The sequence below is a fragment of the Schistocerca americana genome, chromosome 6, assembly GCF_021461395.2.
Source record: "Schistocerca americana isolate TAMUIC-IGC-003095 chromosome 6, iqSchAmer2.1, whole genome shotgun sequence".
NCBI lineage: Eukaryota > Metazoa > Arthropoda > Insecta > Orthoptera > Acrididae > Schistocerca > Schistocerca americana.
The window spans coordinates 361,056,497-361,069,733 of record NC_060124.1 but is presented as its reverse complement, the minus strand read 5'-3'; the positions used below and the strand labels follow the sequence as shown (position 1 = coordinate 361,069,733).

General features: G+C 37.3%; 1 protein-coding gene across 1 annotated transcript in view; it reads right to left on the bottom strand.

Annotated features, from left to right (window-relative positions):
• Window positions 1-13,237, bottom strand: part of LOC124619340 (protein unc-80 homolog) — a 905,779-nt gene that overhangs the window by 502,195 nt on the left and 390,347 nt on the right. Inside the window, exons 22-24 of the mRNA XM_047145658.1 lie at window positions 13,035-13,158; window positions 9,242-9,425; window positions 1,509-1,650 (exon numbers count right to left, since the gene is read on the bottom strand). Of these exons, the coding sequence (XP_047001614.1) occupies window positions 1,509-1,650; window positions 9,242-9,425; window positions 13,035-13,158 (450 nt within the window). The remainder of the gene's footprint in view (window positions 1-1,508; window positions 1,651-9,241; window positions 9,426-13,034; window positions 13,159-13,237) is intronic.

Genomic DNA, 13,237 nt, shown 5'->3' with positions numbered 1-13,237 from the left:
AAGCAAAATACTGAGAACAAACAATAAATTAATTATATTAAAACATGTAAACATAAAATACAGCATAACAATGAAAAATGTAAAATTATTTCTTCAAATGAGAATTAATGCTGTTTTTCCGCAGATGAAATAAAATAAATGCCTTAGGGTACTTAAAGCTGCAAAGTTATTCATATATTCATCCATAGAATCTGAAATGGGATTAATTAAATACCATTTAAATGATAAAGACTATTTCTTTGTTCTTGGCCTACATTTAATATATGAAAAATAGCACAAAAGTGGGCTACTTTATAAAACAATGATGGTTCCTCTGTTACATTGAAAAGCTGCCAATTATCTCCTAGCATTTAGATTCCTATATGTGTACAGATTTCAGGAATGTAAAGAAAATCCTATATTAAGTGATTAAGTGTAATTCAGAAAAATATAAATAATGGTACATTTACTTCAACACCTGGAATAAAATATATGGGAATAAACATATATCTTCATCAAAAAGCAGTGAGTTGACACGTGACACTCAATTCTTGAATATTTATTATATAATTCAGTAATGCCTGGCTTAGGTCTTTGAAATGACTATAAGGAGTTCCTCCTTTTGAAAAATGTAGAGACCAAATTCTCTGGTTATATTTGAATCATTGGCTACATAAACTGGGAAAAAATTAGCAATCAATAAGAAAAACAATTATTTCACAATGAAGAAATCTCTACAATCAATATTTACATCAATATCTGTGCAAACCACTGTCAAGTGCGTGGCATAGGGTACTTCTCATGGCTCTAGATCCCTTGCTTCTTCCTCATCCACTCACAATGGATGTGGGAAAGACGACTGATCATGCACTGTAATTGTTATAATCTTATTTTCACACTCCTTAGAAGCAATAGAAAGGAGGGTGTAATATATTTCTAGATTTCTTGCTTAAAACTAGTTCTTCATAGAATAGTTTGCATCTATCTTCAAGTATTTGTTATCTCAGCTTCTTCAGCATCTCCACTGGTCGAACAAACCTGTGACCATTCATGCTACTTTTCTGGAAGAAAGGATATAATAGCTGAGACATGACTTGCCCACAGCTTGGAGAATCTGTTTCCAGAATGAATTTTTACTTTTAAGTTGGGTGTGCACTGATTTTAAACTTCCTGGCAGATTAAAACTGTGGAAGAAAATCTGTAATGTTGGGCCATGAGTTGGCCTTGGACAGCTCAGTAGATAAAGCACCTGGTGCAACAGGCAAAGGTCACAGGTTGCAGACCTGTTCCAGCATAGTTTTAATCTGCCAGGATGTTTCACATAAATCATTGTTGAGGGTCAGTTATGTTATGCACATCTCGTGAATACTTTGGGATCTACAGCTAATTTTATACTATTCACTGTCCATGTTAAGAAATGGAGGTATTGTCATAAAGTCATGTAAAGAGCCAAGAGTGAACTCAATGTTTCAGAATTAATTGTAATGTTCAAACACCCCATGTTTATACTAACATTATATTCTGCTCACCTTGCTGCACCTTTGTGTGGTCCCTGCTTAGGAGTCTGTTGCAGAGATGTCTGTCGAACAAAACCTCCTTCAATGGGAGAATCGCTGCCTTCTTGGCTGTCAGTAGATTCAGTTCTGCCATACTCCCGACGAAACCAGTTCACTGCACAAAAGAATAAATGTGTTTTATTCATTTGCAGTAATGTCTTATAAATTACGTTCAATCAAGTGAATGTTGTCTGTAAATATATTTATTTATTTTAAAACATTTCTTCAATTTGTCTAGATTTAATCTGACCATTGAATACCATTATCTTCTGCAGCATATTTGTAAAATTATGTATGCAGAAGTAATATACAACCATATCTTGAATGTTGTACATGCAATACTAAAAGGTAATCTTCCCGAAAGTCCTGTAATATCTTAACTTTTATCTCCACTCATTTGGCATAGAGACAAATGTAAGCTATTAACTAATAAACTTGACACCATCAACTGGGAAAATCATTTGTTTTACACAAATAAGAAAGCATAAATATTTTTTTGTTATCAAAAAAATAAAAAATGGGATATCATTCAACTGTACAAAACACTTGACTTATTCTACAGAGAAAAACATAATGAATGCCTATCTTACAAGTGCACATGCAGATATGACATTTTGGTTTCCTATTATCATAAACATGACCCTTGTGAAACATTACATAAATAAGCCTTTGATAATGTGAAATTTTTTTCCTCAAAACATAAACAGAAAAATCTGTTTGCAGAGTTACACATCATATCTATACTTTTAAACCGTTGGAAGAACAGGAGTACATTCTCCAAAACCAATGTACCATGTATTTAAGCGTGATTAAGCTCTCAAACATGTAATAAACTGGTTTCTGGAAATGTCACAACTGAGACAAAAGAATCATATTACATAATGTGTACCCAGCTAATGAAATAACGAGGGAGGAGTCACCTATTAGACAAACCTGCCACGTTAGCCAAGAGTGCTAATGCACTGCCTCCTGGACTCAAATAGGCACGCTGGCTTCAGATTGAATCTGCCCGGCAGATTAAAAATGTGGGCAGGTGTGCCAGCCAGCCCGGATGTGGTTTGTACGGAGTTTTCCATATACCAATCAGTGAATACCGCCCGGCTGGTCCCCATGACCCACCACAGTTACATGGCTCGTAGACATCATGACTCCCAGACATCTGAACATGTTCACTCTATTCCATGGATAACACTAGATGCAGACATCTGGGGTACACTAATTCTGCCACAGAAGGTATGGGGTGGCGGCAGGAAGGGCATCCGGCCACCCCTTAACATTAACACTGCCAAATCTGTACCTAACCACGAAGACCCTGCGCAACCGCAGTTATAGGTGCAATCAAAAGAAAGAAAGAAAGAAAGTCACCTATTAGACAAGTAGCAAATTTTCTAAAAACTACTAAGATGTTTCTCACTGAAGTGACTAATAATATGTCTATTATTAACAACAGGCAATTTCAATGCTGTTATTTGAGTTCAATATACTAATCTATAAGCAGTTGCCTCCACTCAATCTCTGTTACACATCCCTGAATGAAATCTCTCACATAGCAAAAACTTTCAGAAAAACATCCTCAGGAATTGACTGTGTTCCAGACTTCATCATAAAGGAATGTATTATAAACATTGCAACACCCCTTGCCAAGGTAATGGACTCATCTTGAGACTGGAACCTTTCCTGACTGTCTTAAAATTGAAAGACTGGTCCCTATTCATAAAAAAGGTGACAAAGCAAATTTGGAAAACTATAGACCGGTCTCATTATTATCAGTTTCTGCCAGACTCATTGAAAGTTTCATGTATAACAGATTAATGGAATTTCTGGATAAGAACAAAATCCTTGCTGATGCCCAACAAGGTTTTCAGAAAAATAAATCTATGACCTGTGCCATATATAATTGCTTACAAAATGCTCTAGAAGCACTGGATAGTAAACAAAATGCTGCTGGTATTTTCTTACATCTAAGCAAAGCTTTTGACATTTTGGACCACAGAATCCTGTTGAAAAAACTCATAAAGTCTGGCATTAAAGAACCCGCATTAAAATAGTTCTCCTCGTACCTGACAAAACGGTAACAAAAAGTAGTAATAACATATGAACTAAATGATCGCACTAGAACATACTTTTCAGATACAGGAATAATGACAACTGGAGTCCCTCGAAGATCCATTTTCAGGTCAATTCTTTTCTTTAATATATAAATGACCTAGATGTCAGTATAGAATCGCAACTAAATATTTTGTTTGTGGAAGACAAAAGTATCCTTCTTAATGGGGAAACACAAACACTACTACAAGAAAACATAAATAAAGCTACAGACCAGCTAAATGACTGGTTTGGGGGAAATAAACTAATGATAAACACCTCCAAAACAACTGTGTTTAATTTCTGTTTGAAAGGGAAAGCCTGTGACACTTCTATGACAATAAATGCCAGTGGAATTACACACTCACTGCAAACAAAATTTTTAAGCATATCACTTCAAAATGATTTTAAATGGCAGACACGTATAACAAAAACAAATACAACACTGAAGAAAGTATGCTACAGCCTACGCTTACTTGCACACAAAGCAAGCTTGCACATTGTTAGAATTGCATACTTTGCCCAGTTCCACAGTATGGAATGGGGAGGTGCAGCTGCTAGGTCAGTAATCTTTCTGAGCCAAAAAGGAGCTATAAGAGTAATGTGTCATGTGAAACAGACTGACTCATGTGGGCCCCTCTTTCAGAAGTCTTCCATTTTCCCTCTCCCCTATCTTTTTATTCTAGATAATCGTAAATATGTGAGGAAAAATATCAAAGAGATAAATAAAAACTGTAATGTACATGAACATAATACCTAGCAAAAAGACAAACTCCATGTGCAGTCAGTAAGGACAGCAGCCTTTAAAATCACCAGCACAAATAGCGCAATACAAATGTACAATAGTCTGCCACATAAAATTAAAGTTGTTTCTTAATTTTCTCTGTTTCACAAGTCCCTTAGGGCATTCTTATTAGATCACTGCTCCCATTCAGTGTCAGTACTTTTAAACCATGTGAAGTGCAACAGACATGAAGCAAGGATATGCAAAAACTACTACTGCTGTTACAGCAAGATAAAATATAATGAATTTGTTGTGCTATTAAAATAAATTTTGAATTTTTATCTAACCTGTGTGTGTGTGTGTGTGTGTGTGTGTGTGTGTGTGTGTGTGTGTGACATACAAATGACACCCCACAATCTGTAGAGATTTACTGGATGCCTAAATAAATGAATAAATAAATTTCAATAGGTTTTACATCAAAATGAATTACATTAGGTTTTCCAATGTTGTCTCACAAATTAAATGTACTGATTGTAATCATGCATTTTCAAAAGCAGTAGGAAGCTTGTCAGCTAACTATCTAGTTACATGCTCCGTAGTTAATGTTAACAATGAACATTGTGATGTGGCATGTGCCATAAACAAGAGAGAAGAGAAAGAGAGAAGAGAGAGAGAGAGAGAGAAAACTAAGTGAGTAATACTGAAAGCAGAAAAGGTAAAGGAGAGACCAAAAATTTAAAGTATTTGTCACAAATTACTGTTTGGACTCCACTAATTTTGGCTATCATTACTGTCTGGATATATAAATACACATTTTAATAGATTGAAGAAACAAGGGTACACACTTTTTACTAAATTTATGAACATGATAAATGTTACTTATTAGTGTCAATAGCAGCCTTTAAAACTGCCAGCACAAATAGCACAATACAAATGTACAATAGTCTGCCACATAAAATTAAAGTTATTTCTTAATTTTCTCTGTTTCACAAATCCCTTAGGGCATTCTTATTAGATCACTGCTTCCATTCAGTGTCAGCATTTTTAAACCATGTGAAGTGCAACAGACATGAAGCATGGATATGCAAAAACTACTACTGCTGCTACAGCAAGTCAAAATATAATGAATTTGTTGTACTATTAAAATAAATTTTGAAGTTTTATCTAACCTGTGTTTGTGTGTGTGTGTGTGTGTGTGTGTGTGTGTGTGTGTGTGCGTGTGTGTGTGTGTGTGTGTGTGTGTGTGTGTGACATACAAATGACATCCCACAATCTGTAGAGATTTACTGGATGCCTAAATAAATGAATAAATAAATTTCAATAGGTTTTAAATACAAATCTGTGTGAGTGGATTAGAATACGTATTATAACCCACAGAGGCATCATTCTTTCATCTAACCTGAACATCCATGTATGACAAATAATCACCTTTCTGTTTCCATGGTAACCTGAATATTTTTACGAATGGAGTTGAGATGTTGTAAAAACTCATTAATTTGTCCTCTTTATCAGGCCACAACAGGAAAGTACCATCAACATGACTTTAAAAAATGGTTGTTATATGAGCTGCTGGTTTCAAGACTTACTCTTCAAAATAGAAGGCCATCAAAAGAAAAAGAGGACTTTGCATGACAATGCAATTAGTCTGTTCAGAAAATTCCTTCTTAAACATAACACAAGTTGAATAAAGGGCATGTCAGAAAAAATCTGTGATGTCCACCTCAAAACTAATAGTGCTATCTGAGTTGCTTAGATGAAATGGCCCAGAGTTATGGGTGAAATCAACCAAACTGTCAATGAGATGCAAACAATCTCCCACAAATGGACTCAGTACCAGAACAAGATGTTTAGCTAAGTCATATGTAGGAGCACCAATGTTGCTTACTATCAGCCATAAAGGTACACCCTGTTTATGAATTTAGAAAGGATGTACAATCTGCGGGATATTAGTCTCTTGATGACTTCTTGAGGTACAGGGAAGAATCCAAGAAGGTTGAAGTTTTCCACTGCACTCCTCCTGTGGGATCACTCTTGACCATAATCTTAACAAACCACAAATCTCATTGGGGTATGCAATCATCTGTAGATGTAGATGGTACTTTTTCTCTGAAATAGCATGTAGTGTTTGTCTTGTACACTGAATCCCCTTTTTGATTATAGCAAGCCAGTCCTTTTCTGTGATATTACAGACACACAGTGTTGAAGAATGATGTACAGAATACCAGTGTTACACACTCACCTTTTGCAATCCACTAAATCTGCTATGCTGAGCTGACTGCCAAACTTGTGCAGTCACATAAATTGAACAATACAAATGGTGTAATGTGCAATGCAAAACCATAGCTGTTGTATTGTAATTGACCTGTCATCTGTCAAAACAACAATTTTGGCTACTGCTAATTCATGTTGGAATGGTATCTTCTCAGCAGACACTGCCACAACGAAACACTATCCATTTGGGTGAGGCAGTTTGTGTGTTCCAATGAAGCGGAGGCCTGTACCAGAGGTAGTCTAACTGTCACCACGGTCTCCCATGCCAGGCAGGTCTCCATAAAGGATCCAGGCAAAGTGTGTCCCACAACAACCTGTCTAGTATCTTATCCTTTCCTCTTTCTTTCTGTGAGTATGTGGCAACAGACACAGTCCCCTAATATGGGCAGCGGAAGATCCTTGGTAACAAGAACAAGGGTGACGCACGTCAGCCTCGGTGTGGAGGGATGGATAGCATTCTGTAGTCACAGTGAAGACAAGCAATCCAAGGACTAATGTCTTGAAATAAAACCTTGGCAGGTTAAGAGAGGTGGAGAAAAAGATGAAGAACTACAGATTGGATACATTGGGACTAAGTGAAATAAGGTGTCTAAAATCTGGGGAAGTTCAAACACAAAATGGTGGAGTGCTGCTGTATGTAGGATAGACAGGTGAATATGCAATTTATAGGAATGGTGTAGGGCTCTTATTATCTAAAAATTGCAAAAGGAACTTTCTGGAGTGCAAACCAGTGTCAGAAAGGATAATAACCACATGCTTTCGAACAAATGTGTGAAATATGACTGTAATGAAATGCTATACACCTACAAAAGCAGCTGTGGGAATATTAAAAGATGCATTTTATACAGAACTAAATGGAGTCCTTAGCCAAATTAAATGTAGAGACACAAAAATTTTAATGGGAGACTTGAACACAAAAGTTGATTCAGAAAACAAAGGGTTTGGACATATCATGGTTGTACACGGCATTGGGAATAGAAATACAAATGATGAACTGCTGATAGACATGTGCACTGGACATGACCTAGTCATTGGAGGCACACTGCTTCAATATTGCAACTGCTATAAGGTAAAATGGATAGATCACATACTCATAAGCCATAAGTTTCAACACTCTCTGCTAAATGGCAGAATAATAGAGGTGTGGCTGTTGCAAGTGACCAACACCTAGTTTAGCTGAGTTCTGATTGAAGATAGTGGGAACTAGAACCAAGCTCAATCACAGGAGCAACACACACACACACACACACACACACACACACACACACACACACACACACAAACCAGATGTGGGACGGTTAAAACTTTATGCAGAAAGGAAATGAGACAGGTCGGCAAAACTTACAGACAGCTATCTAGATGATGGAAAGAACATCTTAGTGTTAAAGACACACCAAAAGCAGTAATGGATCTCTGATGACATGTGAAATGAAATTAACAGTAGGAAAGAACTAAAACAGAAGTTAAATCTTTGTAAGACAAGAGCCCAGAAGACTGAAGCACATAAATAATATGTTGTCACAAACAAGAGAGTGAAAATGGGAATAAGTAAAGATGGAAGGAAATGGATAAATGCACAGGCACAGTTAGCAGAAGAAGCAGCAAGACAGGGAAATACAAAAGGGCTGCACAGTATCACCAAACGACTCTCAATGAAGAACTTGAAAGGTGAACAACCAGTTAAGAACAAGGATATGATGATGATTACAACCCTACAGGCACAGCTACGAAGATGGGAGGAGCATTTCAAGGAGCTGTTAAATTACGAAGACACTCAAGAGGAACAGGTGAGAGGATTTCCAGAGTCAAAGCAGATCAAGATACAAATCTGCAATGTCCTACTGTGGATGAAATTAGGTGTGCTTTCAGAAGCCTAAAAATGCTAAGGCTTCTGGCCTAGATGACATAGCACAGGAGCTCTTAAAAGCCAATATTGAAAGTACTATTAAAATGCTCTACCCTTTGCTGAAGCATATTTGGCTTGAAGAGAAATTACCCGAGGAGTGGAAAAATGGATCAGTGGTAAAGCACCCATAAAGAAGGAATTTGTTGGATTGTAACAACAGGGATGGTATCAAATTCTTCTGGTAAGTCATCAAAGACACATTTACTTCCCATGCTCGAAAATTTAGTAGCTCACTATATGTGTTTTGTGATTGCATCAAGATAGTAATAGCAAGACTGACCACACTGCCAGTAGGTACAACCTCAGCGGCATAAGTGCGGACCTCTTCTGTCTGCTGGGTTGCTGCTTACAACAGTCCTTGGCACATTCTGCTGTCTTTGCTGATGGTAAATCCAGCGAATAATGGAATTCAACGTATTATTCAATTAATCTACCTGAAGATGTCTGGCAGATAATCAGACAAAATATGGTGTGGTGTGTGACAGACAATGATGACTGGCTGGAGTCCTGGAATGTAATTGAGTATTCAGTACATTTGGAAATTTTATCATTCACATGTATGAACTCTTTAACCAAGAGTTTTACAATTTTTTTTTACTTTCTTAATTTTGCAATTCCTTACTGATACAGCAATCTTCTGAAAATGAGTGTGCATATAGAATTTCAGTAGGTGAAAATACTAGAAATATTTTAAGCATTATGAACTGTTTTGCAGTTTACCAAGGCCACCAATCTGGAACTTTTGCTTAGTCTGAGGCTTGGATGTTGCTGGAGATGATTCAGAGATTCCAAGATTACGTTCACTCTGTCGAGGCGTAAGAATGTGTTGTCTGCGCCGAAGATTACCCAGGGGACTCTGACTGGCTTTTCCTGTGTCTTCACCCATTTCTGTTTCCAGCAGGCTCTAAAAGGTAATTATTTAATATTAAGTGACACAAACATAGAAAAAGATAATGAGTGGTGAAAAGAGTCACAATGCTAACAAAACTGCTACCAACCAACATATTCTACATTACCAAGTGAATCTGGACACTGTCATATTTCTTTGATTGTTTAAAGCAGAACTTTGAAAACAGGACACCCTTTTTTGTAAAGCATTTCATAATGATATGGGGATGGCCTAAATATTTCTCTATAACAATCATCACTGGGTCTTGAAACTTAGTAACAAATCAAAGCTGTATTCTCTCATTTCTTGTCTCATATGAGAAACATGACAGACTGAAAGTTTCAGGACTTTAAGTTAAATTTATTGTTGCTACATAAAAAGGAAACTTCTGGACTGAAACATATTAAATTCCTAATTAAAATAGCATGATCTGTACACTATTCCTGAAACTGGTAAGTAGGAAAACAAGAGTAATAATAGGGCTCTGTAGTTTGAAGGGTTTTTGTGAAAGGCAACATGGCTGCTGAGAGCTGTTTTCACTATGAGGGCATGATTACCTACAATACTTCCATTTTATGTTTGCCATCTTCTGTAGTCCAAACCATCCCTTCAGGCAGCATATAAATGGTGACATCCAAGAACAGTAGTAATTTATAATTAAATTTGAGTGGTGACAGACAGGAGCAGAAAAGCTAACAACTTAATACAATATATATAATGTTTTAAGGAGGTGACGATTTACAGCTTTTCAGCACTTTTAAAAAGTCACGATGACTATAGCTGGGAACAAGTTTTTCAATGACCACAAACCAAAAACAATTAACTTATAACAGTGGGAAGTCTAGAATGGAATAGCAATAATATTATGGAATGGATAGATTGCTGCTCACCTTATAGAGGACACACAACAAAAAGATTGCTATACATTTATGCTTTCGGCCAAAAGGGCTTCTTCCAAAACAGAAAACCCATATATTCACACAAGCACAACAGTTTGAATTGTGCTTGTGTGAATATATTTGTGTGTGCGTTTTCTATTTTGGAAAAAGACCTTTCTGACAAAAAGCTTAAATGTGCAGTAGTCTTTTCATTGTGTCCATCTGTGACTCAATGTCTCCTCTGCACATCTAGTAAAACAGACCATTATTGTGGTAAATAATGATTTTTTAATTCATGAGAAGTGTGTTTGGCCTCTCTGAATGAACAGTTACTGATAGTGTGAAAATAAAAAGGATTCAATGACTAGTTAAAGTCAAGTTCACTATAAAACCTGTCAGCTTTGACCAATAATAAAATCAACATGATGCTGTGACATTACACTTTTCTAAATAGTTTGAAAGCATAATTGCTCACATTTAAATTATGTAACTGTGGGCTTTAAAGAAAAAAAGTACAATTCAATATGGTGAAAGTGTATGTTCTTAATAGCTACTCCTATGTACTATAGCTCCAGTCAAAACTGTTGACCCAGTACTTCTTAAATAGCTGTTCCTATATGTTATAGCTCTGGTCAAAACTGCTAACCTAATAACTATCACAAACTGAACAACAGATTATATCATCAGACACTCACAATTCAAAAACTTTTTTCAGCAGTCGTGCAAAACTACTACCAGAATAAATAAACTTTGAATGTAAACTTCGTTGCCTATTGTGCACTTTAATAGCACAGTTATGGAAGAGAACATAATACAGGAAAAAGTCATAGAAACTGAGGTACCCATTGCAACATAAATACAACCAATGGGTCTGCAATATTGAAACTTAGAAAGATCAAAAGCATGTCTGTAACAGATTGTGCAGCCACGTCTCGATCCCTGAGTCAACAGATGGGGACATTTGCAATACAACAACCATCTGCACGAACAGTTCAACGACGTTTGCTCCAGCATGGACTGTCAGTTCGGAGACAATGGCTGCGGTTACCTTTGACGCTGCATCACAGACAGGAGCGCCTGTGATGGTGTACTCAATGACGAACCTGGGTGCATGAATGGCAAAACGTCATTTTTTTGGATGAATCCAGGTTCTGTTTACAGCATCATGATGCTTGCATCCGTGTTTGGTGACATCACAGTGAATGCACATTGGAAGCATGTATTCGTCATCGCCATACTGACGTATCTTCCGGCGCGATGGTATGGGGTGCCATTGGTTATACGTCTTAGTCACCTCTTGTTTACATTGATGGCACTTTGAACAGTGGATGTTACATTTCAGAAGTGTTACGACCCTTGGCACTACCCTTCATTCGATCCCTGCGAAACCTTACATTTCAGCAGGATAATGCATGACTGCATGTTGCAGGCCTTTCTGGATACACATTCTCCAGATATCTCAGCAATTGAAAATTTTGGAGGGTACAAGATAACTTGGAAAGGATTTGTGATTGGTGTAAAGAATAGCAGCTAACTCTAAATATAGATAAATGTAAATTAATGCAGATGAATAGGAAAATGCATCCCGTAATGTTTGAATACTCCTTTAGTAGTGTAGCGCTTGACACAGTCACGTAGATTAAATATTTGGATGTAACATTGCAGAGCGATATGAAGTGGGACAAGCATGTAACGGCAGTTGTGGGGAAGGAGGATTGGTAGAATTTTGGGAAGATGTGGTTCATCTGTAAAGGAGGCCGCTTATAAAACACTAATACGACCTATTCTTGAGTACTGCTTGAGCATTTAGGATCCCTATCAGGTCAGATTGAGGGAGGACATAGAAGCAATTCAGAGGTAGGCTGCTAGATTTGTTACTGGTAGGTTCGATCATCACGTGAGTGTTACAGAAATGCTTCAGGAGCTCGGGTGGGAGTCTCTAGAGGAAAGGAGGCATTCTTTTCGTGAATTGCTACTGAGGAAATTTAGAGAACCAACATTTGAGGCTGACTGCAGTACAATTTTACTGCCGCCAACTTATATTTCGCGGAAAGACCACAAAGATAAGATAAGAGAGATTAGGGCTCGTACAGAGGCATATAGGCAGTCATTTTTCCCTCATTCTGTTTGGGTGGGAACATGAAGAGAAGATGCTAGTTGTGGTACGAGATACCCTCCGCCACACACTGTATGGTGGATTACGGAGTATGTATGTAGATATGTAGATGTAGACATCTGGTCAATGGTGGCCAAACAACTGGCTCGTCACAATACACCAGTCACTACTCTTGATGAACTGTGGTATCGTGTTGAAGCTGCATGGGCAGCTGTACCTGTACACGCCATCCAAGCTCTGTTTGACTCAGTGCCCAGGCGTATCAAGACCGTTAGTACGGCCAGAAGTGGTTGTTCTGGGTACTGATTTCTCAGGATCTATGCACCCAAATTGCGTGAAAATGTAATCACATGTCAGTTCTAGTATAATTTGTCCAATGAATACCCATTTATCATCTGCATTTCTTCTTGGCGTAGCAATTTTAATGGCCAGTAGTGTAAGATAAAATAGCTAAATTTCTTCTGTAATGGATTTACAAAACACATTCTTTTTTTTTGCACCTGTAAACACTCCATATCAGCTTAAAATGTTTTATATAACTGTTTCAGGAGTGCATAGACACAATGATAGAGTAGTATACATAATCTGATGTACAAATCTGTTCTCTTCAGTTACACCCAAAGCGCTTACAGCACAAGTAGATGAGGTGCTCCGCTTCTTGAACAATAATTTGCGACCACCACGCTCGTCGACCATGTAGCATGCTGAAGAGCCTAAATCTGAAGGGTCTTCTGCTTCTGACTGATGCATGTGCCTATATCAATCATAAAGTTAAGAACAATTAGTAGAAACATTGAGACACTTAGAAATTAAAAGATTGCATAAATATGACA